At 40.1% G+C, this 26750-nt stretch overlaps 2 protein-coding genes across 27 annotated transcripts in view; one reads left to right on the top strand and one right to left on the bottom strand.

The window, feature by feature from the left end:
- Nucleotides 1–11835, top strand: part of ESCO1 (establishment of sister chromatid cohesion N-acetyltransferase 1) — a 74295-nt gene extending 62460 nt beyond the window's left edge. For 7 of the 14 annotated variants that reach the window (XR_012427273.1, XR_012427274.1, XR_012427272.1 and 4 more), the window contains 4 exons: nucleotides 418–507; nucleotides 4968–5111; nucleotides 8469–8656; nucleotides 10631–11835. Coding sequence is in view for 9 of the 14 variants with exons in the window: in XM_015440120.4 (XP_015295606.3) it covers nucleotides 418–507; nucleotides 4968–5111; nucleotides 8469–8656; nucleotides 10631–10778 (570 nt within the window). In the remaining 5 variants the exon portion in view is untranslated. Of the gene's footprint in view, nucleotides 1–417; nucleotides 508–600; nucleotides 1202–4967; nucleotides 5112–8468; nucleotides 8657–10630 lie in introns of those variants that run through there. The other 7 variants (XR_006693869.3, XM_074022747.1, XM_015440123.4 and 4 more) reach the window with 5 other exon arrangements.
- A 3961-nt stretch (nucleotides 11836–15796) lies between these two features.
- The window catches only part of GREB1L (GREB1 like retinoic acid receptor coactivator), a 296105-nt gene continuing 285151 nt past the window's right edge, over nucleotides 15797–26750 (bottom strand). For 12 of the 13 annotated variants that reach the window (XM_045377770.3, XM_065534044.2, XM_005587065.5 and 9 more), the window contains 5 exons: nucleotides 26472–26699; nucleotides 25432–25573; nucleotides 23951–24151; nucleotides 21438–21576; nucleotides 15797–18681 (listed from right to left, as the gene is read on the bottom strand). In XM_045377770.3, coding sequence (XP_045233705.2) covers nucleotides 18518–18681; nucleotides 21438–21576; nucleotides 23951–24151; nucleotides 25432–25573; nucleotides 26472–26699 — 874 coding nt within the window. In that variant the 3' untranslated portion in view covers nucleotides 15797–18517. The remainder of the gene's footprint in view (nucleotides 18682–21437; nucleotides 21577–23950; nucleotides 24152–25431; nucleotides 25574–26471; nucleotides 26700–26750) is intronic. The other variant, XM_005587066.5, reaches the window with a different exon arrangement.

Consider the following 26750-nt stretch of genomic DNA (forward strand, 5'->3'; position numbering starts at 1 on the left):
TAAAACTTTGAGTGTTTGTTTGTGGAGGTAACCATGTTCCAATGAAATATAAGAGTTTAATTCTTTTATCAAGCATCTGGGAGAATTATAGTTTCTGGGAATTACTGACTTTAAGGGGCTTGCTTTTGGTGTGTGGCTTTCAAAATTAATTTAAAATGGGAAATGATAAATTAGAAATACTCCTGTGGTGTTAGTTGTATCTCTGAATGAGTAGTAGAGAGAAATTAGCTTGCCTTGTACCTATTGTATGCTTAACAAAATAGCCTATTTATCATGCTTTATTAAGCATTAATGAGCATATATTTTTCATGTTTGCAATTTTTAGACAAATTGATGTACTTTTTCTCTTGTACATGGATATGATGAATAAAATATACATAAAATTGATACTTTACATATATATATGTATATATCTAGGGCTGGAAGAAAGAAAGAATTCTGGCGGAATACCCTGATGGCAGGATAATAATGGTTCTTCCTGAAGACCCAAAGTATGCCCTGAAAAAGGTAAATTTCCAGTGAAACTTCATGCAGAGTGGATATCATTTTGCAATTAATTTTTTTTTTTTTTCTGAGACAGAATCTTGCTCTGTCGCTCAGGTTGGAGTGCAGTGGCACGATCTTGGCTCACTGCAACTTCTGCCTCCCGGGTTCAAGCGATTCTCCTGCCTCCGCCTCCTGAGTAACTGGCACTATAGGCGTGTGCCACCACACCCAGCTAACTTTTGTATTTTTAGTAGAGACAAGGTTTCACCAAATTGGCCAGGCTGGTCTTGAACTCCTGACCTCATGATCTGCCTGTCTTGGCCTCCCAAAGTGCTGGGATTACAGGCATGAACCACTGTGCCTGGCCCATTTTGCAGTTAATTTTAAGAGGATAACAGATTGTTGGCATAGTGTATTTAAACATCTATTCTGAAAGCAAGAAATAAGCATTTAAAGGGTATAACCCAATTCAAAAATTATGTTGAAGTTTATAGTGTGTCCAGTATATGAATTCTAAATGAATTGAGTACTGTCCAGTATTATTACTAAATTGTCCTCTATTAGTAGTAGTTAATAATTTGAGTGCCAAAGTAGACATGCTTATCTTCTGTTAAGTGAGCGATGCCAACTAAATGATTTCACGATCTAGAAATAAAAACTTAATTATAATAATTTGGAAAATCAATAAAATGTAAAGTTTCATTCTAAGGGAAAATTTCTAAATAAAAGCTTATTGCAGAAGGGGATTGCTAAGTAGGTCATAGTAAACCTGAAATTAAACATGACTTAATCTTATAATATTTTTAAGAGATAAGGCTATATTCCAGTTTATAAATATAATGGAGAAACATAAAAGTTTATCTTATCTAGTGTGAGGCAAGTGTTAGTCAAACTTAGAGTTCCATATACTTCAAGTATTCAGAGAGTTTATTGTGTTGAGAAATGAACTAGAGAGATAATGAACCCTGGAACCATTTTATTATGTAGATTATTAAAAAAATCAGGAACCATAAGGTAAACTTATTTTTAAATAAGTTTAATATGTTCATTGCACTTTCAAATAATATACTCAGTATGTTTTTCTTCAACCTCTGGATGCTTTTTCAGAAGAAATACCTCATAATGTAAGCAATGGGTTCAGTTGCGTATCTGAAAAACGAATAATTACACTAGAGTTTGTCCCAAATGTCTGGAAACATGAGAAAAACAGTTTATTATACTTTTTTTTAGATTAGCAATTGGACTTCTTTAAACTTAAGAATACTTCACCTGGAAAGATGGTTGAAGGAAAATACTTTGCACCTGTTATTTGAAAGTTTAGCTAATAGTCTATTTAAAATATGTAGTGGGCCGGGCGCGGTGGCTCAAGCCTGTAATCCCAGCACTTTGGGAGGCCGAGACAGGCGGATCACAAGGTCAGGAGATCCAGACCATCCTGGCTAACACGGTGAAACCCCGTCTCTACTAAAAAATACAAAAAACTAGCCGGGCGAGGTGGCGGGCGCCTGTAGTCCCAGCTACTGGGAAGGCTGAGGCAGGAGAATGGCGTGAACCCGGGAGGTGGAGCTTGCAGTGAGCTAAGATCCGGCCACTGCACTCCAGCCTGGGCAACAGAGCGAGACTCCGTCTCAAAAAAAATAAAAAAATAAAATAAAATATGTAAGTTTATCTTCTGGTTCTTCAGATACTCTGTTTATCTGAATGGACAATCTTAGATACCTAAATAAGCTTTTATATTACTGCTGCCTAACAGAATAGACAATAGTATTTACAGTGACATGTAAATATGCCCAACCTGTCTTGTATTTGAAACATTGATTCTTGCACAATAGTAAATTCTTGTTGAGTTAATGTGGGATCAGTGATTAACCACAGTGGACCCACAAACAGTGTAGTAGTTATGGGTGCCGGCTTCTCATGCAGCCAAAAATCCAACTCTAACTTTTTTTTTTTTTTTTAAAGTGACAGGGTCTCACTGTGTTGCCCAGGCTGGTCTTGAACTCCTGGTCGCAAGGGATTCTCCTGCTTCAGACTCCCAAAGTGCTGGGATTATAGGCATGAGCTACCCTGCCCAGCCCAAGTACAACTTTCGATTCCCCCAGAACTTAACTACTGATAGCCTACTGTTGACTGGTAACCTTATTGATAACATAAATAATTGATTAAACCCATACTTAAAACTAGTATCTATGTATACTCTCTGCATTCATGACATACCTAACATTTTCTCGATTTTTTTTTTTTTTTTTTTTTGATGTTTCTAGGCTACATGGTTCATCTGCTAGTGTTTTGTTTTGTTTTGTTTTGTTTTTGAGACAGAGTCTCGCCCTGTCGCCCGGGCTGGAGTGCAGTGGCGCCATCTAGGCTCACTGCAAGCTCCACCTCCCGGGTTCACGCCACTCTCCTGCCTCAGCCTCCCGAGTAGCTGGGACTACAGGCGCCTGCCACCATGCCCAGCTAACTTTTTTGTATTTTTAATAGAGACGGGGTTTCACCATCTCTACTCGAGGCCAGGATGGTCTTGATCTCCTGACCTCGTGATCCACCCGCCTCGGCCTCCCGAAGTGCTGGGATTACAGGCATGAGCCACCGCGTCCGGCTGCTAGTTTTTTCATATTGTCGCAGTTCTCCAAAAAATTTTCCAATATATTTATTGAAAAAAACCCTACATATAAGTGGACCCACTCAGTTCAAACTTTTGTTGTTCAAGGGTCAACTTAAATGAAAATTAAATTAAGGAATTTTTGAAATTCCAGCTGTTCACATTTGGAAATGCACACTGGGAACTTTTGCTACACTACCATATGTGGCAACCAGACTTTTCTTAGAAGAAACCCTCAGTAGATGCTAATTTCCTCATTTTAGTTTATCTGAACAAAATCTTAGTAACCCATAATAGGTTAAAAATTAAAATCTAGGGAATTGTGAATCACTTGTCTTTAGGAATTAGGAGTTGTAGGATGCTGTCTCAGGATTAGGAGGACTGGAGTCTTCATCACTGAGTAAGGGATTTGCTGCATGGTATTCTGCATGCCAGAGGTATGAATGTTTAACCCTCTTAAGGATTATTTGCATTTTAAACTTAATAACATAAATGAGTGTTATTGGACTCTATTATTTTATTATTATTTTTTTATGAGAATTCCACTCTTGTCACCCAGGCCGAAGTGCAGTGGTACAATCATAGCTCACTGTAACCTCAAACTCCTGAGACCAAAGTGACCCTCCTGCCCCAGCCTCCTGAGAAGCTGGGACTATTGGCAAGTGCCACCACATCTGGCTAATAAAACAATTTTGTAAAGATGTGTTTTGCTGTGTTGCCCATGCTGGCCTTGAACTCCTCTAGCCTCAGCCTCTTAAAGTGCTGGGATTGTAGGCATCAGCCACTGTTCTCTGGCTTTTGTTTGCAGTATCTTTTAACTGGGGAAGGAACTAATGTTTGAGTACCTTCAGAGGTCTTACTTTTGATTGCCTGCCAACAGTTTGAGCTTATCATGTTTGACTTTGGTCACTTAGGAGGTAAACTGTAAGAAGCATGGTTTGATGCCATAGTAACATTTTGGATTCACATGTGACTCTGCTCCTTGATTTTCTAGATGTCTAATATCTGACATGGGAAAGTGGTTTAACTTTTGAGTTTTATTTCTTCCATGTGTAAAGTAAGGAACCTCCAAGAAATGTGGGATTGAAGTGAAATGTTTGTAAAGTGCTTTGAATAATGCCTGGCCTGTAAGTGGTTGATAGGAAGTAAATATGGGTTCCTTTTCTCTATACTCACTTTCGTTTTACTGATGAGAGTACTAATTAAGGGTTGGGAAGAAAAGTGGCTTGCCTGGCTAAGATTCCAGTGAAGTTCTCTTCCATTCACAAATTAGATACTTCTAATATGAAGTCTTAATGTTTCTAATAATCTATTGTAGGAGCTCTCACCCCATCCCTCTTGTTCTCTAGACTGTTGGGTTTGGCATCACCCTCCAGTTCTTCCTTCATTTTGCAAAGTGTTTCTTGGGGTTAAAAAACAGTTATTGATCAGTACAGGCCTTCAAAAGAACACTTTTTTTTATTATTATTTTTTTTGAGATGGAGTTTCTCTCTGTCACCCAGGCTGGAGTACAATGGCGTGATCTCAGCTCACTGCAACCTCCGCCTTCCAGGTTCAAGGGTTTCTCCTGTCTCAGCCTCCGAAGTAGCTGGGATTACAGGCGCACACTGCTGCGCCTGGCTAATTTTTTTATATTTTAGTAGAGATGGGGTTTCACCATGTTGCCCAGGCTGGTGGTGAACTCCTGAGTTCAAGCAATCCATCCGCCTTGGCCTCCCAAAGTGTTAGGATTACAGGTGTGAGCCACCATGCCCATCCAAAAGAACTCTTTAGAGGATGCCCTGCTTGGAATAAAGTCTATCTACTGAACTGAAATAGTGTGTTTTTACATGTATATAATGTTTTCATTTAAAAATAATTCTTGTTCTTTATTTGGCAGGTTGACGAGATTAGAGAGATGGTTGACAATGATTTAGGTTTTCAACAGGCTCCACTAATGTGCTATTCCAGAACTAAAACACTTCTCTTCATTTCCAATGACAAAAAAGTAGTTGGGTGCCTAATTGCGGAACATATCCAATGGGTAAGTGATTTTTAAAGAATATTCTTAAGTAATTTGGTGTTTAATGAGTTTACGACGTAATCCCAAATAACATAAATCCTGATGAATTTGTCTCCATTTTATGTAAGGAACAGTTTTAATGCAAGAATTCCCATGTGTGAGTCTTTACCATAGTGGAGTAATGGTTATACATGGGAATTCATTTCTCAAGTCAGTAAGGTAAAAATTCTGTAGAATGAGAATACCATCAGACCGGCGCAGTGGCTCATGCCGGTAATCCCAGATTATGAAGGCCAGGGTGGGCGGATCACGAGGTCAGGAGTTCGAGACCAGCCTTGCCAACATGATGAAACCTGGTCTCTACCGAAAATACAAAAATTAGCTGGGCGCGGTGGCTCACACCTGTCATCCCAGCACTCTGGGAGGCCAGGGTGGGAGGATCACAAGTTCAGGAGTTCGAGATCATCCTGGCTAATACGGTGAAACCCCATCTCTACTAAAAATACAAAAAATGAGCCGGGCATGGTGGCACGTGCCTATAGTCCCAGCTACTTGGGAGGCTGAGGCAGGAGAATTGCTTGAACCCAGGAGGCAGAGGTTGCAGTGAGCCAAGATTGTGCCACTGCACTCCAGCCTGGGTGACACATCGAGACCTGGTCTCAAAAAGAAAAAGAAAAAAATAGCCGGGCGTGTGCGCCTGTAATCCCAGCTACTCAGGAGGCTGAGGCAGGAGAATCGCTTGAACCCGGGAGGTGGAGGTTGCAGTGAGCCAAGGTCTCACCGTTGCACTCCAGCCTGGGTGACAGAGTGAGACTCCATCCCTCTCCCCCGCCCCCCAAAAAAATCAGAATACTATCCAAGTTTATTTTGGAAGTTTCCATGTTAGATACCAATGTAATGTCTTTCTCAATTAGTCCCTCTAGCACTGCAGTAAGTCAAGACTAGGCAAACTAGAGTGGGCAAAGTCCAACTTGTTTTTGTAAATAAAATTTTATTGTTGCCCACCCACACCCATTTGGCTCACATATTTATGGCTACTTTTGTACCACAAAGGCAGAGTTGAATAGTTGCAGCAGAGACCAGGTGGGCTGCGGTGCCTAAAATATTTACTATCTGTGCCTTTATAAAAGGCCCACACCGCCGGGCATGGTGGCTCACACCTGTAATCCCAGCAATTTGGGAGGCTGAGGTGGGCAGATCAGAAGGTCAGGAGTTTGAGACCAGCCTGGCCAACATGGTGAAACCCTGTCTCTACTAAAAATACAAAAATTAGCCAGATGTGGTGGTGTGTGCCTGTAATCCCAGTTACTCGTGAGGCTGAGTGAGGCAGGAGAATTGCTTGAACCTGGGAGGCAGAGGCTGCAGTGAGCTGAAGTTCGTGCACTGAACCCAGCCTGGACAACAGAGCAATACTCCATCTCAAAAAACAAACAAACAAAAAAGGCCCACGCCTGGAACAGATCACCACTTCCTTTGTTGAACTCTAAATGAGTAGTTATCTTGTGTTTAGTAGCCTATTTGTACAAAAAACAAACAGTGGAATCATGTATATTTATATTATGAGTGTTAGTAGAAACTGCTGAGACCATCCTAAGAGAACAGAAGCTTCTGGACTCCCTAATCTCACTTTGAGGCAGACCTGAATTCTGTCTTTTTCCTGCTAAGTTCTTGCTCATGAACTCAGTGTGCATTGTGTGTGACTACTGTTCAGATAGTGTCTTTTAGCATATTAACTAGTTTATGCCAAAGGTTACAACAATTTTTTGAGTTCTTGCATGGGTGAAAAATAAGACCTTGGCGATGACCTTGAGCAGTAGGATATAAATAACTCCCACATGCTTAGTGTTCCGTTATTGGAACACTAAGCATAAGTGGGTTAATAGCTGCTTGCACAGATGTATGCTTGGTCATAAAATTTTCTAAAAAAGTGAAAAGTCAAAGCAAGTTTGCAGGAGTTTATATATGTTAAGCTACGTGTTTTAAAAATTCAGCTGGGTGTGGTGGCACCTGTAGTCCCAGTTACTTGGGAGGCTTAGATAGGAGGACTGCTTGAGTCCAGGAGTTTGAGCTGTAGGGTGCTATGTTTGTGTCTGTGAATAGCCACTGCACTCCAGCATGGGCAACATAGCCAGACTCTGTCTCTTTAGAAAAAATAATAAATGAGTAAATAAATATTCAGCCTGAAATTATTGTATAGTGCTTATGAACCTTGCTATAATAACAAAATTAATTTAAGTAAGTAACTGATAGGGTAGTTTGTGGAAATTAATTTGATATAAATTGACTAACTCATAGAAGTTTGCCATACTGCAATTGAGTTAATTTTACATAGTTCAGACTATTGTGTTTTTAAGTTTCTATTCCACCTAGATCCATAAATGACTTATAGCAGTGTTTAGACTAGAAGGATAACTATGTAATGTTTGTTAGGGTTGTTTTTGCTGACTCTTAACTGTGTTGTTTGTTTGCTTTTAAGTTTTATATCTTGTGCCATCAGAAGGCCAGTCATGGCTGGGCACGGTGGCTCACACCTGTAATCCAGGAGTTTAAGAGCAGCCTGGCCAACATGGTGAAACCCCATCTCTACTAAAAATACAAAACTTAGCCAGGCATGGTTACTCGGGAGGCTGAGGCACGAGACTCTCTTGAACCCAGGAGGCAGAGGTTGCAGTGAGCTGAGATTGCACCACTGTACTGGGTGACAGAAGAAACTCTGTCTCAGAAAAAAAAAAAAAAAAAAGAAAAACAGTTGTGTTATATTTTGGCAGCTAGACTGGCAGAGATATTTTAAATTTTCTTTTCTTTTCCGATAAAGATAGCCACCATAAAAGCGATGTATGCTCTTTAAGGTACTTTTTTGAAAAAAGAGATTGCAGTGTGATGAAATGGCTTTTTAAATTATTGATTTGTCTGCTATCCCTAGTCTCAGTTCTTGTACAACTGTGAAATCTAGAACTGTGACAGCAATCACAGAAACAGTTATTACTGCTGTGTTCTTAACATGTACTTTTGCTGGTTCTTGGAGTGTGAGAGGTGGAGAGAACTAATGTTCAGTTCCTATTGGGGGGCTCCTCATGATGGCAAAGGACTTTGTATGTATTTGGGTTTAATCTCTCAAAATGAGAGTTGATGGATATCTCCAGTGAGGAACCCGAAGGTTAGAGAAATTGTAACTTACTTTCATGGTCATACAACTAGTAAGTGAACTGGAACAGAATGCAGATCGAGGTTGTCTGTTTCCTAAAAATGAGAGTGAAAACATAAGTAACCCCATAGTTTTTTAAGCCAGTCAAATGTCATAACCTCCTCAACCAGATCAGTATTAGTTGCTAATTAATAGTCTCACTTAAAAATTTTCCCCATTTTTGACACTTGTAGGGCTACAGAGTTATAGAAGAGAAACTTCCAGTTATCAGGTCAGAAGAAGAAAAAGTCAGATTTGAAAGGCAAAAAGCCTGGTGCTGCTCAACATTACCAGAGCCTGCAATCTGTGGGATCAGTCGAATATGGGTATTCAGCATGATGCGTCGGAAGAAAATTGCTTCTCGCATGATTGAATGCCTAAGGTAACTTGAATGTAATCCTTCAAGTCATTTTTAGTAGTTTAGGACTTAGGCAGAGCTTTAGTATAAATATTGGCATTTAATTAACGTGTGTAAAACTTTTATTTGTGTTAATTATAAATTTTGCATGAGGTTATCAGTGTATTGGATCTGTAAGTACTTTTTATGTGAATTTAACATGAGGAGGAAGAAAGCACTGTAGGCTAAACACTATTAAGCTGTTTCGTCTTACTTATTTGTAACTATGATATTAGGCCAAAATAACCTGCCTATTTCAAGTTGTGCTTCATTTTGAAGAATTTTAAATATAACCAAAGAAATGTGGAAAGTTCCTTGGGAGTTCAGCTTTTAGAGAAATTTATCTTAATTCAAGAATATTTGTAAACTATCGAAATCTCTAGTTTTTCTTTTATCACTTGACTGAAGATATAAAAGGGAGACTCAGAAAAATTGTTTAGTTTTTTGTCCTATAAAGTACCTCTGATAAAGGTTAATAAAGGAGGTTATAATTAATTATTCAAAAGAGGTTTTTAGGTCAGCTAGTTGGTTTTTTTTTTTTTTTTTTTTTTTTTTGAGATGGAGTCTCATTCTGTTGTCTCAGGCTGGAGTGCAGTGGCGTGACCTCTACTCACTGCAACCTCCGCCTCTTGGGTTCAAGTGATTCTCCTGCCTCAGCCTCCCAAGTAGTTGGGATTACAGGTGTCCACTACCTCTCGAACTCCTGGTCTCAAGTGATCCACCCACCTCGGCCTCCCAAAGTGCTGGGATTACAGGTGTGAGCCACTGCACCCGGCCAATTTTTCTATTTTTTGCACAGATGGGGTTTTGCCATGTTCCCCAGGCTGGTCTCAAACTCCTGGGCTCAAGCAATTCACCTGCCCTGGCCTCCCAAAGTGCTGGGATTATAGGTGTGAGCCATCGCGTCTGGCCCTAGGTCTTACAGCAATGTTTAATAGTTTTCAGTGTACAAGTCTTAACGCTTCTTTTGTTACATTTATTCCCAAGTTTTTTTCTTCTTCTTTTTTGGAGACGGCATCTCACTTTGTCACCCAGGCTGGAGTGCAGTGGTGCAAACACAGCTCACTTCATCCTTAATGTCCTGGGCTCAGGAAATCCTCCTGCCTCAGCCTCCTGAGTAGCTGAGACCGTAGCCATGTGCCTGGCAAAAATTTCATTTGTTTTGGTGCAGTCGGAGTCTTGCTATGTCGCCTGGGCTGGCCTTGAACTCTTGGGCTTAAGCAATCCTCTCGCCTTGGCCTTCCAAAATGCTGGGATTACAGGTGTGAGCCACTGTGCCTGGCAAGTATTTAATTTTTTTTGATGTTACTATAAATTGAATTTTTCCCCCTAAATTTCAGTTTTAGGTTGTTCATTACAAGTGTATAGAAATACAGTTTACTTTTGAATATCAATCTTGAATATGCAGCCTTGCCAGACTCGTTTATTAGATTTCATGTTTGTTTTTGTGAATTTTTTAGGATTTTCTATAAACAAGGCCTTTTCATCTGCAAAAGAGATAGTTTTATTTCTTTCTTTCCAATCTGGATGATTTTTATTTCTTTTCCTCATGACTAGAACCTCCAATACAATATTGAATAGAAGAGGTGAGAGCAGTCTTCTTTTATTCCTGATCTTTGAGGAACAGTTTTCAGTCATTCACCATTAACTCTGATATTCCTTGATGCCCTTGATCAGGTTGAGGAAATTATTTCTACTCTTAGTTAAATATTTTTATCATGAAAAGATGTTGGGTAAATGTTTTTACATTGTTGCTTTTATTAAAATTTAACCTCAGGTTATTGATAATATTATAAATGAATAATTATTTTCAACAATTTTGAGCATATACAACAGGACCTAAAAAGTTTTTTTAGTCAAATTGTATTTGACAGGTTATTCCAGTTTTAATGATTAGAAAGAATTTTTTTTTTAACATTTTGCACTTAACCCCTCCCCCCCCCCTTTTTTTTTTAATAGGAGTAACTTTATATATGGCTCATACTTGAGCAAAGAAGAAATTGCTTTCTCAGATCCCACTCCTGATGGAAAGCTGTTTGCAACACAGTACTGTGGCACTGGTCAGTTTCTGGTATATAATTTTATTAATGGACAGAATAGCACGTAAAACAAATTCTTGCCTACACCACTAGAAGACATCTATTGAAGAGAATGGATTGATTGCTGACTTTAACCAGGAACTAGGGCCATTTTTATTACGATGAACTCAGGACTGGCAACAACCATATGGTTGTTCCATTTTCATAAAATTGGAAACAATGCAGTAATAGCTTATTGTTTTGTTTTTTAAAGAAGATATTTTATTATCTTTTACAGAAATTTATGATTGATGTATTTTATCTATAGTTATTTAGACATGTTTACATGCAGCAGATAATTGTTCATAGTGGACTGAAAACTAATGCAAGGACTATGGTCTCAGTGATAAGTATATTTTGAAGTTCTTAATATGGAAATATACCAGTGTAGCTTGGTACTGTATTTTTTTATATTGATCTGCTGATACCAGTGATAGGTTTAAGGATTGTATTTTCACAGAGTGGAAACCCATTTTTTTACTTATTGTTCAAGGAGGGTGCAATATTAAATGTTTTGGAATTTGAAGCTAATTTTTAAAAGGCCTGAACTATACTTTGAAGAAACCCTGATAGAAAAGGAAAGCTCCAGCTAAACAGGAAAAATTAGAATATTGAGCTTTTTTCCCCGATTTTTCTTTCCTATCTTTGATGGAAGGAGGAAGTAGAAAGTGGTAAAGAATTGAGGCTTTCCTTCTTGAAGAGGTATAAATGACAAGCATTAGGAAAGGTACCCTCCTAGATTCATTATTCTTTCATTCTGGTTTCACTTTTAAAAATAAATGGCAACTTGGCACCCCTAGGCTGTTAACAAATCTCAAAGAGGTTTATAAAAACCTATAGAATACTTGGAAGCAAAGTATGGATGACTCGGTATCTGCTTTGTTATTCCTCAGAAATACTGCACTGAGTATATGCCCTCATTACTGGACTTCATTTTGATACTTGTCTATCCTTCATAGTGCCCTCTACTTTTAAAGGGTTTATATGTTGAAAAACTGCTGTGGCCTTTTATGACCTGTATATAATGTAGAATAAAAATAATAAAATACTTGATAGCTTTTTCTAAGTGACCAATGTACTAACTGAGATAATGGTGTGTTGTCATTTGTGCTTTTTCAGGGTGTTTTTTTGGTTTGATATCTTGAAATATGATTAAAACATTGGCTTCCTAAAGGTAGTTACCACCAGTTTGCCAAAGGATCATTATGTCAGCAGCAAATCAGCTGAACTTTATCTCCAAAGGCAAAGTCCTTTCTGATTATTTAAGTAACATGGTACTTTTATGATGTTTCACATAAATGAAGGGCCCACAGCCCAAGAATGAATTACCACTATGGTTCAACTTAGGTTATTTTTATGAGCTGAAATGATCATATCTCAGTTGGAAACTGGCTAAAATTTAGGGCCTTAAATTAACAGGTATACATTTTATTTTCCCTATAAATTTGTGCCTTTAAAAGCACTTTGGGAGGCTGAGGCGGGCGGATCACGAGGTCAGGAGTTCGAGACCGGCCTGACCAACATGGTGAAACCCCGTCTCTACTAAAAATACAAAAATTAGCTGGTTTTGGTGGTGTGCACCTGTAATCCCAGCTACTTGGGAGGCTAAGGCAGAAGAATAGCTGGAACCTGGGAGGTGGAGATTGCAGTGAGCCGAGATCACGCCATTGTACTCCAGCCTGAGCAAAAAGAGCAAAAAACTCTACCTAAAAAAAAAAAAAAAAAAAAAAAAAAAAATTCTAGAGTGGTAGAAGACTCTATACTCTTTGTATGGGTAGAATGATAGGGCAGGGTAAACATCTCCCTCTGATTCATCATGCTAGTCTAGCTTCTTTTGTTTCTTTCTTTTTTTTTTTTTTTTTGAGACAGAGACTCACTCTGTCCACCCAGGCTGGAGTGTAATGGCATGACCTCGGCTCACTGCAACCACCGCCTCCTGAGCTCAAGTGATTCTCCTGCCTCAGCCTCCAGAGTAGCTGGGATTACAGGCGCCTGCCACCATGCCCAGCTTATTTGTTTTTATATTTTTTAGTAGAAACAGGGTTTTACCACATTGGCCAGGCTGGTCTCGAACTCCTGACCCCATGTGATCTACCTGCCTTGGCCTCTCAAAGTGCTGAGTTTATAGGTGTGAGCCACTGCACCTGGCCCTAGCTTTTGATACTATCATTTCCCTTTGGGCCTGAGACTCTTTTGGTCAATCCTGGTCTCAGTGTTTGCCTGACAGGTACCATGTTTTTTTTAAAAAACAATGAAATTTTGGGATATAGTGTAGTCTCTCTAGTAACTGTTAACCTCATAATACAGGTCCAGTTTCCATAAACAATAGTATACTACTTTGACTCCTTTTGACTTGGTTTCAAGGCAACCTAGAGGTGGAAGAGGGTATATTGGGTGGTTGGTTTAAATGTTACTATTACTGAGAAACCAGTTTATTTTCATGTTTATACTGAAGATGTAGCCTCCCAAATTTTACAATTTACATGTTTCTCTAAGAATAGTATTATTAGTTAATACCTAACATTTGAGTGTTTGCTGTGTGTCAGACCCTGTGTGTTTAGTGCTGCATTATTTTATGTAATCATTATGACAATCCTATGAGGTGTAGGGTTTATAATTGAGGAATCTGGAACTTAGAAGATAACTAAGAGCAGATTGTGTGAAAAGCGTTGAAACACTGAACAAAAGCTGTGATGTGGAGATGAAGACGAGACAGGTACACATTGAGAAGATAAAATTGAAGAACTGACACAGTTGAATTGATAGGAATTTATAAACAACCACAAAAAGATCATGGCAGAGAGGTTAAGGTAAGTGGGAATTGTGGTTTGGGTAACTGACTTAGATTGGCAGATGGGAATATAGGGGAATTAGGTTGGGAGGATTGAATGGGGATGCCCTCAGTTTTGGTCAGGATTTTAAGGTGGTTGTATCTCCAAGTGGAGATACCTATTTAGTATACAATTGGATATGTGGATCTAGAGTTTGAGAGAGGTTCTAACTGATAAACAGATTTACGAGTTTACTTATTTATTTGAAGGTTTAGGAGGTCACCCTGGGGTCTGTAAAATGAGAAGGTAGAAGAGAGTTGTGAGGTACACCATCATTTAAGAGTCTCGAAGACTGCCTAAGAAGGCATGAGCAGCAAGGTAGGAGAGCCAGAAGAGTGGTAGAAACCAAGGGAAAAATTTCAAGAATCGAAAGAATGGTCAATCCTGACATACCACAATTGAAGACTGAAGAGAGCCCAAGTGATGTTAGGAAAAGAGCAGTCTCAGTGGAGTGGTGGAGGCAGCAGGGACACAGTGAGTATACACTAATGGCCACAGACTGCAGAAGAGGGTGAGTCTATAATTGCTGACTATATAAGGTGCTTATAAATTTTTTGTTAGCAGCCTTCATATCGTTGTTGGTCGTTTGTAAAAGTGTCTAGCATAGAGACATTGTAAGAGCCACAAATATAGTCAGGAACTACAAGATTTTATGGGTTGATGCCTTAATCTGCATGGACACACAGATAAAAAGCAGTATTTTACTACTTCATAATATGCAAGAGTGAACTTGGTGTATCTACTGAAAACCTGACTGTTGTAAGGACAGTCAGTGAGTACAACAAACCTGCAGTGATATTTCAATTGTTCCTGTTTACTTTGCATGGCTGCCCAGCTATAGAGTCTTATCCTTCTGGATGGGAACACAGCTGTATTCCTGCCCATCCACATTGCAGCTAGGGTTGAGATTGCTGAGTTGATTTCTGGGGTAGTGACTCTAGACATACATTTTCTTTCTCATGGCTCCTGAGCCTTTTGGCAGAAAAGGGGATGAGTTCTGTCTTTTAGCAACCCCCTACCCCCACCACCCTTCTGGTAAAAATAAAATACACTAGACTGGTAAAAATAAAATATTTGGAATGAAGTGGTCGGAAAACAGCTTACTGGTGTTGCCTTTTTTTTTTTTTAACGTAATACTATCTGTTGTCATAGTCACTGAAGTAGATGCTTTAACTCAACACTTGATAGTTGAGAGCACAGTGAATTTATTATGTGAATGACTTTTTCTTTGGCCTTAGAGGCAATTCCTGAAGTCATCTTTAGCAGTGTTTTTATTGTTGTTGTTTCGTTTTCAGTGAAGCCAAGGTTTCAGTGTTAGAGCAGTATTCTCCTGGACTCAGAGGAAGCTTTAAGGACCAGTTTCCAGTTTCTGTGTCTAAAGAGAAGCTTGAGAAATGTTTGTTCTCTGGATGTTGTTTCAGTCCTAAGTATTTTAATGTGATGTTGCAGCAGCTTTGGAATGTATAGTGGAACACCAGTAGTCTTTACTTTCCTCTGAAAGTCTGTCATTACACTTACAAATATTTATTGCCCTTCCTAAGGGCCCTTTGGCCTAGAAGATTGTTTTCTTTTTTTTTTTCTTTTTTTTTTTTTTGAGACGGAGTCTCGCTCTGTCACCCAGGCTGGAGTGCAGTGGCCGGATCTCAGCTCACTGCAAGCTTCGCCTCCCGGGTTCACGCCATTCTCCTGCCTCAGCCTCCCGAGTAGCTGGGACTACAGGTGCCCGCTACCTCGCCCGGCTAGTTTTTTTTGTATTTTTTAGTAGAGACGGGGTTTCACCATGTTAGCCAGGATGGTCTTGATCTCCTGACCTCATGATCCGCCCGTCTCAGCTTCCCAAAGTGCTGGGATTACAGGCTTGAGCCACCGCGCCCGGCCTAGAAGATTGTTTTCATGGATTCTATGTCAAATTCTTTTAATTTACTACACTTTATTAATAGATTGAAAGCCATTTTTCTGGGACAACAAAGTTATTTCTTCTCAAAATTTAGTAAAAATTTTAAGAAGATAAAATTCATGCTACAATAACACCATCTTCATTAAACTACATAGTTCTAGCAACTTTGAGAAGTTCTCAAAAAGTTTGAGAAGTTTTAACTGAAGATTAACAATAACACCTTGTATTAGTTCTAGCAACCCAAAGTTCTGTTTCCAAAAGGACATCAAAGTGAGTGTAGTTGCAATCTCTCAAATAAAAGATTGGGATCTACTATGTATATTTTCAACACCTCTTTAATCTTAGTTGTCCAACCTATAATGTGACTTCCAGCCTTTTTAGGACATTGCCAGAGTCAGGGAGCTTGTTTTCTTAACATGCCAGAAAGTTATAAGGAAAAAATAACTTTTTGGAGGGGGTGGGAGATAACTTTAATACATTTACCAAATTAAAGGACAAAAACATAACAGTAGACACAAGACAATTTTGAATCATTAACAAAACGTGAGGTAGACTAGTGAAATTCACCAAATTTTGGTTAAGAACATTTTACAGTAATAAAGTAACACAGGTGCCCCATTTCTAAAAATCACAAAAAGCAATTGCATAAATTACAGCCAAAAACAATTGACTACAACAATTCTCTTCTAGTTTTCAGTTTACATTCAGTATTATCCTGTGTGAACTGTCATACATGCTGAGGTTCAGCAGGTCTACAGGTGAGTTACTGTGTGGGCCTAGCGAATCCATTCATCCCACACCAGTGTCCTAAGGGATTGCAAAGCTTAAAGCCGAACACACTAGTATATATATATACAAATCATGGTGTCCTGTGCTTGTGCAATTTTATCCTTAAAGAAGGACCTGACATACTCAAGAATTATACTGATAAGATGATTTTTTAAAGATCCAAACCTTAGTAAGATAGGCTTTGAAAAGAATAAGCAGGTCAATTTCTCTTTTATAGGGGTGATGGTCTTTTGGCTTTATTCTGGCAAGTCTCTTCCACAGAGTTAAATAGTATTTAAGAGCTCATAATAATAATTTGAATTTTCAGAGTGCAGCCCTAACTAATGGAGTACCTGCATCTGATGTAACTACTTAAAAAAAAAATTTCTTTAAGCTATGAAGTCATAAAGCCAGAAGAAACCCTGAGAGGCCATCCACCCCAGGTACAATTGTTTTATAATTCTTTCAAGTATTTTATTTGCCCTATGTAAATGTCATTGGAATATTGCACAGACAGTGGGTTTCTTGATATTATTTGCATTAGGCCCTTTCAACAAAACAGGAACAAGTGAAATACATTCATATTTAAACCAAACTGCTTCAAAACATACCTCTTTACCAAAAATTCTGCTGTACTAAAATTAAGGAGTTTTTTTTTATATTATGTATGAGGCAGGTCCTCTTTGAAAGCCAATTAAAAATGGGGTTAAAAGGAATTGTTCACTTCAAAATACAGTTAAAGCATTATAAGTAGCTATATTAAAACCAAGAGATCTGCAAACCATTTTTAGTCTAATACATTCCATTTTTTCACTAGCTTTGTAAACTCCTCGTCATAATAAAGCTGGTCAATTAACACTATTTGTTCTAAGTAAATGCAGGCTTAGTAGGCCCCTCAGTAGTTTCAGGACACAAACAAGATGGATTCAAGTAAAAATGGCCATGTTAAGTGGGGATAAAGTAGTAAATATGGGCTAATGAGAAAACTCGAGACATTGTTCAATGATGAGAACTGGAGTAATTTAAGAGTAAACTTCTGAGACTTAGTTTGTCTGGAACATTTTCTAAAAATAATGTCTTTGATTAAAATATTTGAGAAATCTGTAGAAACATATGCCTCCCATTGCCGATACTGGACAAACACCCCCTGCTGATTTTAATGAATCATAAAGACTCTTAATGGAGTCTTCCTTACTCCTCACAAGAGTCACTGCTAAGATGAAGTAGAAAACACTTCTCTTTTTATGGCTCAATTTCCCAATTCAGCAATTTCTGTGGCGTTGTCAGTGTAAGGTGGTAATATTCAGTGCATCTTTTAAATAAAGGAAGCTTTGCTTGAGTCCCTGAAAGGAAACAAATTAGTTTCACTCTGCAACAGAACCTCAGCCTGACATTTAGGTTTGCTGGTGCCAACTGCTTAATTCCAACCAAACGGCGGGTGCAGGTTACCTGCTGAAAGCTTCTTAACTCAATGGACTTAATCAAGTTCTTGCAAAAGATTAATTGCTGTTCCACAGTCTCATAGATAAGATATTCTTGAAGACTGGAAACACATTAAAGAATGGGAAAAAGCAAAGGAATTAGGCTAGAAGATGAATAAATGCACACAATGCCTGCTCTGCATTTACTGATTTGTTTGTTCAGTTTAAATAGTAAACTTTTAACTCCTGTGGAAATTTTGCCAAAAGTTTCAATACATAGAAGATTATAAATCTTAAACTAACACTGCACAGAGAAAGACAAAGCTACTTCTTTTTTTAAATACAAATATCGTCTACATTCTATCATTTCAAACCCCTGAGTAATACTGTACCAAAGTACAGATCTGAAGAGAAACTGAGGGTTCAGGCCTCAAACGTTAATCTTCAATTAATTCCACACCAATGGCATGAGTCTCATGTAACACATTCAGGCTAGTTAATGCTGACAGTTTCCCCCTAACATAGTGTAATAGAAAAAAATAATGCAAACTCCATATTCACTCTCCAAAGTATATCCTCCTCAGGATCCCATGGGCAGACCGTATCTTAAGTAATTGCATAACTACCTAGGGTAGAGTTTACCTGAATTTCAGGGTCCTGTAATTGGAAGTGAAGGAAAGTGATGTCCCCAAAGACTTGGATCAGATTTGGGGAGTTCTTTGGAGAATTTAGACAAATATGTTGCACTTTGCTCCACAGTGATTGTACTTTAAAGGAAAAAAAAAATCCCAAATTATTTCTGTCCCACCCCACCTAGGCATCTTTTTGCTGTTTTTGGTCTCTTCAAAAGCTCATACATGACGTCCAGTAAGAAAGTAGAGAGGCTTGTCTTCACTGCTGTTAGCGGTTTGAAACTCGTCCCGGAGGCGGAACTGCCACTCATCTTCTAGCTCTAAGCGGACAATCGTTTGGCGCAAGGAACTTCTGTCTTGGCAGATGACACACAGGGTAGCACCTTCAGGAAAAAAGACAGAAATACGTCCTAGGCTCAGGGATTGAGTATGTAAAGAACTTTACCATCTCTGATTATATTTTTTTTTTTTTTGAGACGGAGTCTCGCTCTGTCACCCAGGCTGGAGTGCAGTGGCCGGATCTCAGCTCACTGCAAGCTCCGCCTCCCGGGTTCACGCCATTCTCCTGCCTCAGCCTCCCGAGTAGCTGGGACTACAGGCGCCTGCCACCTCGCCCGGCTAAGTTTTTGTATTTTTAGTAGAGACGGGGTTTCACTGTGTTAGCCAGGATGGTCTCGATCTCCTGACCTCGTGATCCGCCTGTCTCGGCCTCCCAAAGTGCTGGGATTACAGGCTTGAGCCACCTCGCCCGGCCTCTGATTATATTTTCTAAGCTAACACATCTGAGAACCAACAGATGGGTACATAATCTATCAGAATTGTTTAATTTTATTAAGTAGTTTTGCAAATTCAGTTTTTGTGTGTGTATGTGTGTGAGTCAGACCGAGTCTTGCTCTGTCACCAGGCTAGAGTGCAATGGCGCGATCTCGGTTCGCTGCAACCTCTGCCTCGTGGGTTCAAGCAATTCCCCTGCCTTAGTCTCCCAAGTAGGTGGGACTACAGGCATGTGCCACCAGGCCCAGCTAATTTTTGTTTGTATTTTAGTAAAGACAGGGTTTCATCAGGTTGGCCAGGATGGTCTCGATCTTCTGACCTCGTGATCTGCCCGCCTCAGCCTTCCAAAGGGCTGGAATTACAGGTGTGAGCCATTGCGCCCAGCCCAAATTCAGTAATTTTTAAAAGAGTATAAAGTAAGTAATCTTCCAACTACATTCCTTCTTCCCTGTGATAACTAATGCTGTGTTTCTCACGTTTTCCTCCTAGATTAGGGTTTCTGAACCTCAGCACTATTGGACTTGGATAATTCTTTGTTGTGGGGGCTGTTCTGTGTCTTCTTCTTTTTTTTGAGACAGAGTCGCTCTGTTGCCCAGGCTGGAGTGCAGTAGTGTGATCTTGGCTCACTGCAGCCTCTGCCTCCCGGGTTCAAGCAGTTCTCCTGTCTCAAGTCTCCTGAGTAGCTGGGACTAAAGGTGCATGCCGCCACTCCCAGGTAATTTTTTGTATTTTAGTAGAGACGGAGTTTCACCGGTTGCCCAGGCTGTTCTCAAACTCTTGAGCTCAGGCAATCTGCCCACCTTGGCCTCCCAAAGTGCTGGGATTATAGGCGTGAGCCATCACACCTAGCCTTGTTCTGTGTCTTGTAGGATGTTTAGAATCTAAACATCAGCAGTCTTGGCTTCTGCCCACTATATGCCAGCAAGCAGCAGCCTCCAGTGTGACAATCAGAAGTGTCTCTGTCTCCTGGGAGGCAAAATCTACCACTCCCCCATCCCCAATAAGTCTCTAAATAAATGAATGAATGAATGCACAGTCCCCCCACAACCCCGCTCCCTGTTTTCATGCTGCACAGTGTTCTGAACCTCACTTTCTTTGCTGATCTCAAATGTCATTTTATCAGGATTATCTGTGATGTTTAATCTTAGTTTGTTCTTAGGCCAGTCTCTCTATTGTGTTTTGTTTTTTTTTTTTTTTTTTTTTTCAGATGGAGTTTCGCTGTTGTTGCCCAGGCTGGAGTGCAGTGGTGCAATCTTGGCTCATTGCAACCTCTGACTTCTGGGTTTAAGCGATTCTCCCGCCTCATCCTCCCGAGTAGCTGGGATTACAGGCATGCACCACCACACCCGGCTGATTTTGTATTTTTAATAGAGACGGGGTTTCCTCCATGTTGGTCAGGCTGGTTTCAAACTCCCGACCTCAGGTGATCCGCCCGTCTCAGCCTCCCAAAGTGTTGGGATTATAGGCATAAGCCACTGCACCCGGGCAGGCCAGTATCTTTATATGGTGCATACCTATTGAAACAACTATGGTTTCTTTTTTTTTTTTTTTTTTTGAGCCAGGATGTCACCCAGGCTGGAGTACAGTGGCACAATCTTGGCTCACTGCAACCTCTGCCTCCTGGGCCAAAGGTCGTCCCTCCTGAGCCTCTTGAGTAGCTGGGACTACAGGCGTGTGCCACTGTGCCTGGCTAACTTTTGCAGAGACAGAGTTTTTTCAGGTTGCCCAGACTGCTTCTGAACTCCTGAGCTTGAGCTCAGATGATCCGCCTGCCTTGACTTCCCAAAGTGCTGTGATTACAGGTGTGAGCCACTGCACCCAGCCTATGGTTTCTGTATCAGAATCACAACTAAGGGTTTATGTCTAGGGATGCAATTATACAAAACTATTGCAGTTGCTTCCTGACTCAGGCAATATGTTCGATTCAGTAGAATGTGTATAGTTATATACATACATATAGACTCATTAACCTGATTTCTTTTTTTTTGTTTTGTTTTTTTTGAGATGGAGTCTCGCTCTGTCGCCCAGGCTGAAGTACAGTGGCATGATCTCGGCTCACTGCAAGCTCCGCCTCCCAGGTTCATGCCATTCTCCTGCCTCATCCTCCCGAGTAGCTGGGACTACAGGCGCCTGCCACCATGCCCGGGTAATTTTTGTATTAGAGATGGGGTTTCACCGTGTTAGCCAGGATGGTCTCAATCTCCTGACCTCATGATCCGCCTTCCTCAGCCTCCCAAAGTGCTGGGATTACAGGTGTGAGCCACTGCACCTGGCCTCAAGTGCTTTTTAAAAATATCTTTATCTTCTGTATTTTGCTCAGTGGGAACCAATAGCAATTACAAGCAAGATACTAAATTTGACTTACCTTTTAGAAATTTAAATTTCTTAAGAAGATCAGCACCTACAAAAGAGTCACAGAGGTACAAAAGGAGTCCACTGAAAAACACCCCTTCACAGTTGACATTGCTGGAGTGGGGTCTGGAGCTGATATAGCATATGGCCACCTGAAATCATCAAGCAGAAATAGCATGGGCATTTCAAGAGCAAGCAGAATATCTGCAGTTCAGCAGAATGAGTCAGTACCTTCCTTTTTATCTATTTCAGGATAAGGTAAAGGAGATGAGTTTTTTTCCAATGTTAAATGGCTTGGTTAGTTAAGCTTTCGCAGCCTCTTATGTAGCATGCCAAGTGTTAACCTGTTTAAAGCTTCTCTTATTTATTTCTCATAATAAAGGACTATTAGGAGACAAATTAGTAGTAAGAAACAAGCCCTTCCATTTAAGTGTCTTTATAAAATTTAAAAAACTGCTTTCCACAAAAAAGCATACTTAGGAAAGATTAAATGTTTGGATTGCCTTATTGGTGAGAATAAAAAATATTTTTGATCAGCTTTCCATTTAGATATACTTAAATTTTCAATTGGATAGAAGCTTAAGACAGTGCATGGGCTGGGTGCAGTGGCTCACGCCTGTAATCCCAGCACTTTGGGAGGCCAAGGTGGATGGATCAGAGCAGCCTTGCCAACACGGCAAAATCCCGTCTATAGTAAAAATACAAAAAAAAATTAGCCATGTGTGGTGGTGTGCACCTGTAATCCCAGCTACTCGGGAGGCTGAGGCAGGAGAATTGCTTGAACCCTGGAGGTGGAGGTTGCAGTAAGCGGAGATTGCACCATTGCACTCCAGCCAGGGTGACAAGAGTGAAACTCCATCTCAAAAAAAACAGTACATGAGTTTAAATTTTTGGTTCTATCTGGCTTCTGTGAACAGATGATAACTGCAAAAATTACAGGGAAGTAAGATGGTTGGGAGTTAAAACAGTGGAGTGGCTAAATGCATGAGCCAATGTGCTTGGGTTCAAATACTGGTTCCTCCATTTAGTAGCCATGGAACAATGAGCAGTCTCCTTCATTTCACTATACCTCAGTTTCCTCATCTATAGAGATAACAGTAGTACTTGTTTCATAGGATGCTTTCTGAATTAAATAACTTAGTATTCAGTAAATGTTAGCTGCAGTTAGTAGTAGTATTGAGATTGTGGACTCTAGGATAGGGGAATTGGAATATCTGGATCAAACATGTAACTTACATAAATACTGTAAAAGATGTTACTAGATCTCATGGGTGTGGGGTTTTTTTTTTTTTTTTTTTGAGATGGGGTCTCTGTCACTTAGGCTGTAGTGCAGTGGCACAAATCAGATCACTGCAACCTTGAACTCGTGGGGTCAGGTGATCTTCCCACCTCAGCCTTTTGAGTAGCTGGGACTACAGGCATGCACCATCACACCTGGCTAATTATTTTTATTTTTTGTAGCAACAGGGTGTTACCATGTTGTCTAGGCTGGTCTCGAACTCCTGGCCTTAAGTGATCCTCCTGCCTCAGCCTCCCAAAGTGCTGGGTTATAGCCATGAGCTTCGATGCCTGGCCTTGACATCTGATGGTTTTTAAGGTTCCTTCTGCTTCTAAATTCTATAATTCATTACCCAAGCTACAGTGTAGATTATTGAAACATAAAAATGGGAATGTAAAATGTTTACACTGTGAAATTTTAAAAATTAGTTTCCAAAATTGAATACAGTTGGACTTCAGTGTTAAAAGAGTATGTGTATGGACATGTGTGTGTTTTTCAATACATACAAAGAAAAAGCCCTGGAAGGAAATGTAGTACACCAAAATGTTCTTCTGGCAGGTGACTTTACTTTCTTATTTTAAAATATTTTTTACAAGGAGGATGTAGTACAGTAATAATTTCTAAAGGGACAGCTTAGTAGCAGGAGCCTGGTGGTGCAAGTGGCAGTTTTTAAAAAAAAAAAAAAAACTAAAACGTGAAAAATTTTAGAAGTCCAAGGCGTGGGAAGTGGAGAAATGCCACCTCTAAAGGCTTCAGGTGGTACACGTTTATTGGTTCAGTAATCACTGAGCTCCTCTTACATATGTCTAAAACAATGACTAAGACATTGTGTGTCTTTGAAGAACTCGCACTTTTATGAAGAAAAACCCACATAATTACAGTATAATCTGATGAATGTTAACAGAAGTGGGAGCAAGCAACTGCTGCCCGAAGCCACTAAGGTAGGCTTCTCAGAGGAGCTGACAGCTGAGTTGTATATTCTCTGGCTCATTTGTGGAGATAAAATAGGCATGGGGAGGGCCAACTGCCATTGCATGTTGTGTGAGCCTTTGCATAAGTGAGTATGCAAAAGGGTAGAAATACAAGTTTTGATCTGTATTACTATCTTATTTTAATAAAAGTTCTGGCAAAGGACCAGACTGGCATCTTGATTTATATTTCATGTCACAGGCTTTTTTGTAAACAGCTAAAATGAGAAAGAAATGGATGGATGTAGGTAAGTACAGTATCCCCCACACCCCTTTTACCTCTGGTCCAATGTTAAGGTAGCAGTCAATGGCCAGCACAGGACTCCTGAAGTTATGGATGGCTTTGGGGAAGAGTTTATATGAGGCGTGCTGAAGGAATTTCTCCAGGAGAAACTGTGCAGGGGCTGCCAGTAGCGTGTGTTCACTGTCGGGAGCGCAGATGTATTGAAGGGGCAAGATGGGTGCTAAGCTCTCTGACACCTGAAATCAGAGCCAAGATGATCATGGGAAACTTGCCTGTCACTGGATTAAACAGGTGAGGAAACACTGAATTGTATCCTAACAGTCCCCAAATAATAGCAGTAGCACAGTGAGGGGTGCTAGGTTCAAATGTATGTCAGTAAAGGGTCCTGAGAATTTTTTTCTCTTGGATTTAATGTAAGTTACACACAGTGAGGGCAGAAGAAAGCAGGCTTCTCTAAAAGTTACATTTAACAGGTACATTGTGAGATCAATCGGAAGCCTTTTACAGTGGTGCTCAGTGTGTATGGGTTAAATCCTATCTCATCCTAACTCCACCCCACAACCCCACCAAAAAAATGGCAAAGAGGTTTCTAAGCTCCACTGGTAGCCCCATGCTATGAATTATTAGCTATCAGTAAATTTCTTAGAAAAGAGTATAGTTTTGATCTATATTACTGTCTTTTAAGAAAGTTCTAGCAAAGGACCAGACTGGCATCTTGATTTATATTTCTCTCATGTATTACATAAAGAATGTAAAAGTGTGGCGGGGTATGGTGGCTGAGGCAGGAGAATCGCTTGAACCCGGGAGGCAGAGGTTGCAGCAAGCTGGGATCACGCCAGTGCAGTCCAGCCTGGGCGACAGAGTGAGACTTTGTCTCAGGAAAAAAAAAAAAAAGGCAAAAATGTAAAGTTTGCCATCTTGAAACTAAAGCTTTGAAGGATGTGTTAAGGCTTAAATCCAAAGAAACTTAGATTTAAGGCCAACATTTAAAGTAATTTTGTTGGATTGTCAAAACAAATGTTTTGGCTCTAGATGAGTCTCCAGTAACAGAAATGAGATTGAAAATTTGACATTAAGAACTCCCTAATGGCCGGATGTGGTGGCTCATGCCTGTAATCCCAGCACTTTGGGAGGCCAAGGTGGGCAGATCACTTGAGGTCAGGAGTTCGAGACCAGCCTGGCCAACATGGTGTAACCCCGTCTCTACTAAAAATACAAAAATTAGCCAGGCATGGTATCACGGACCTCTAATCTCAGCTACTTGGGAGGCTGCGGTATGAGAATCGCTTGAACCCGGGAGGCAGAGGTTGCAGTGAGCTGAGATCACGCCACTGCTCTCCATCCAGCCTAGGGAACAGACTGTCTCCAAAAAAAAAAAAACAAAAAACAAAAACTCCCTTGTGTTATTTCACTTTTCCAATAAAACGGAAAGTGCTTAATGCCAACATTTAATAACAAAGATAGTCATTATCATTGTGCTTATTTTCAGCACTTGAATCAAGCTTGCAGTACTTACCATGATCTTTGGTTTAATGATAAAGTCCCTTTGCCCTCCAACCTGAACATGTTTCTTCATGAGACTGAAGTTATTAAAGCGGCAGATGAGCAGGCCACTACTGTTAGTTCTCAGATTAAAGTCAACATCTTCACAGAAATACCTAAATTGTAACCACAACAATAGTTTTCTTCAGCTGGCATATCTCAACCGTGATAACTATACACGGCGAAATAAACATGTGGCAAGATATTAGGAGCCTAAAATAATCAACCGTGCTTTTGTGGAGCTGGCCCTCATAATACTGACCTGGAAAAACTCTGATTTGGGCATTACAGCCTTTAAAAGGGGAAAGTGAGATGATCTTTGTCCCAGCTATGTCACAGGTTTTAGGTATCCCTATGCAAAAACAGGACTATGTTCCTATTTGATACACTCTGGCAGAACAGGAATGCAGAGGTGCTCCCAGTTTTAAATTTCTGGCTACAAACAGGATGAAGCCTCTGTCCAATTTAAAACAGAAGTGAAAGCAGCAGCTATTCTATAACCGTGAGGTTGGCATAAGAAGGACTTTATGGTTCCTGCTTTCTTGTTGGGCTCTCAGGTTTTGTAGGAACCTGGACATAATTTATTTGGGAGGCAAGGCCATGGCTACCCTGCTCATCCCCATCTGCTGCCTTTTCCCTACAGTAGGATTTCCCTGAAGCCTACTAACATTCAGGAAAAGTGATTTCCTTCTGAGTTTGGAGGGTGAAGGAGGGCTTAGTCTTAGATGTTTGCGGGTGCACACACTGACTTGAGCCAATAGTTTCTGAGTTCTTGTTGAATAATGAGACGGCTAAAGTGTTTAAGCATTTGACGTTGTAACCCCTGTTAAGATCTAGGTCAGTTTGGTGTTACAGGGGCACACTTTGGGGCTTGTGATCCCCCTTTCTCCTTGCCCACATAAAGAGTCAGCTTCTCAACTGAAGACATAGGAATAAAAGCATTACAGAGGCTAGAGCTGGGCAGAAGCCATCAGTAGATGCCAGGATTACCCGTATCCATAAGGCCTGACTTACCTGTTGAAGTCATACTGCACATTCTGAGTCAAGTCTATGTTGAGGAGAATGAAATCATGCACGTGACACCTAGAGAATGGGGCCTTTAGGCTCTGAGAAGTCAGCTTGCTGCTCCATTTCTGTATGCCCAAGATTGCATAGTGGACAATTTTTGGTGTGGCTTCAATGTGCTGTAAGACAGTCTTCAAGGAAACATTCTTACTGGAAACTGCTACTTCCACAGGCTGGCTGTGAAATATAGTTTATATAAGATGTTGATAAATATTATGGAAGACAGGA

Source organism: Macaca fascicularis, chromosome 18 (assembly GCF_037993035.2).
Source record: "Macaca fascicularis isolate 582-1 chromosome 18, T2T-MFA8v1.1".
NCBI classification, from domain to species: Eukaryota; Metazoa; Chordata; class Mammalia; order Primates; family Cercopithecidae; genus Macaca; species Macaca fascicularis.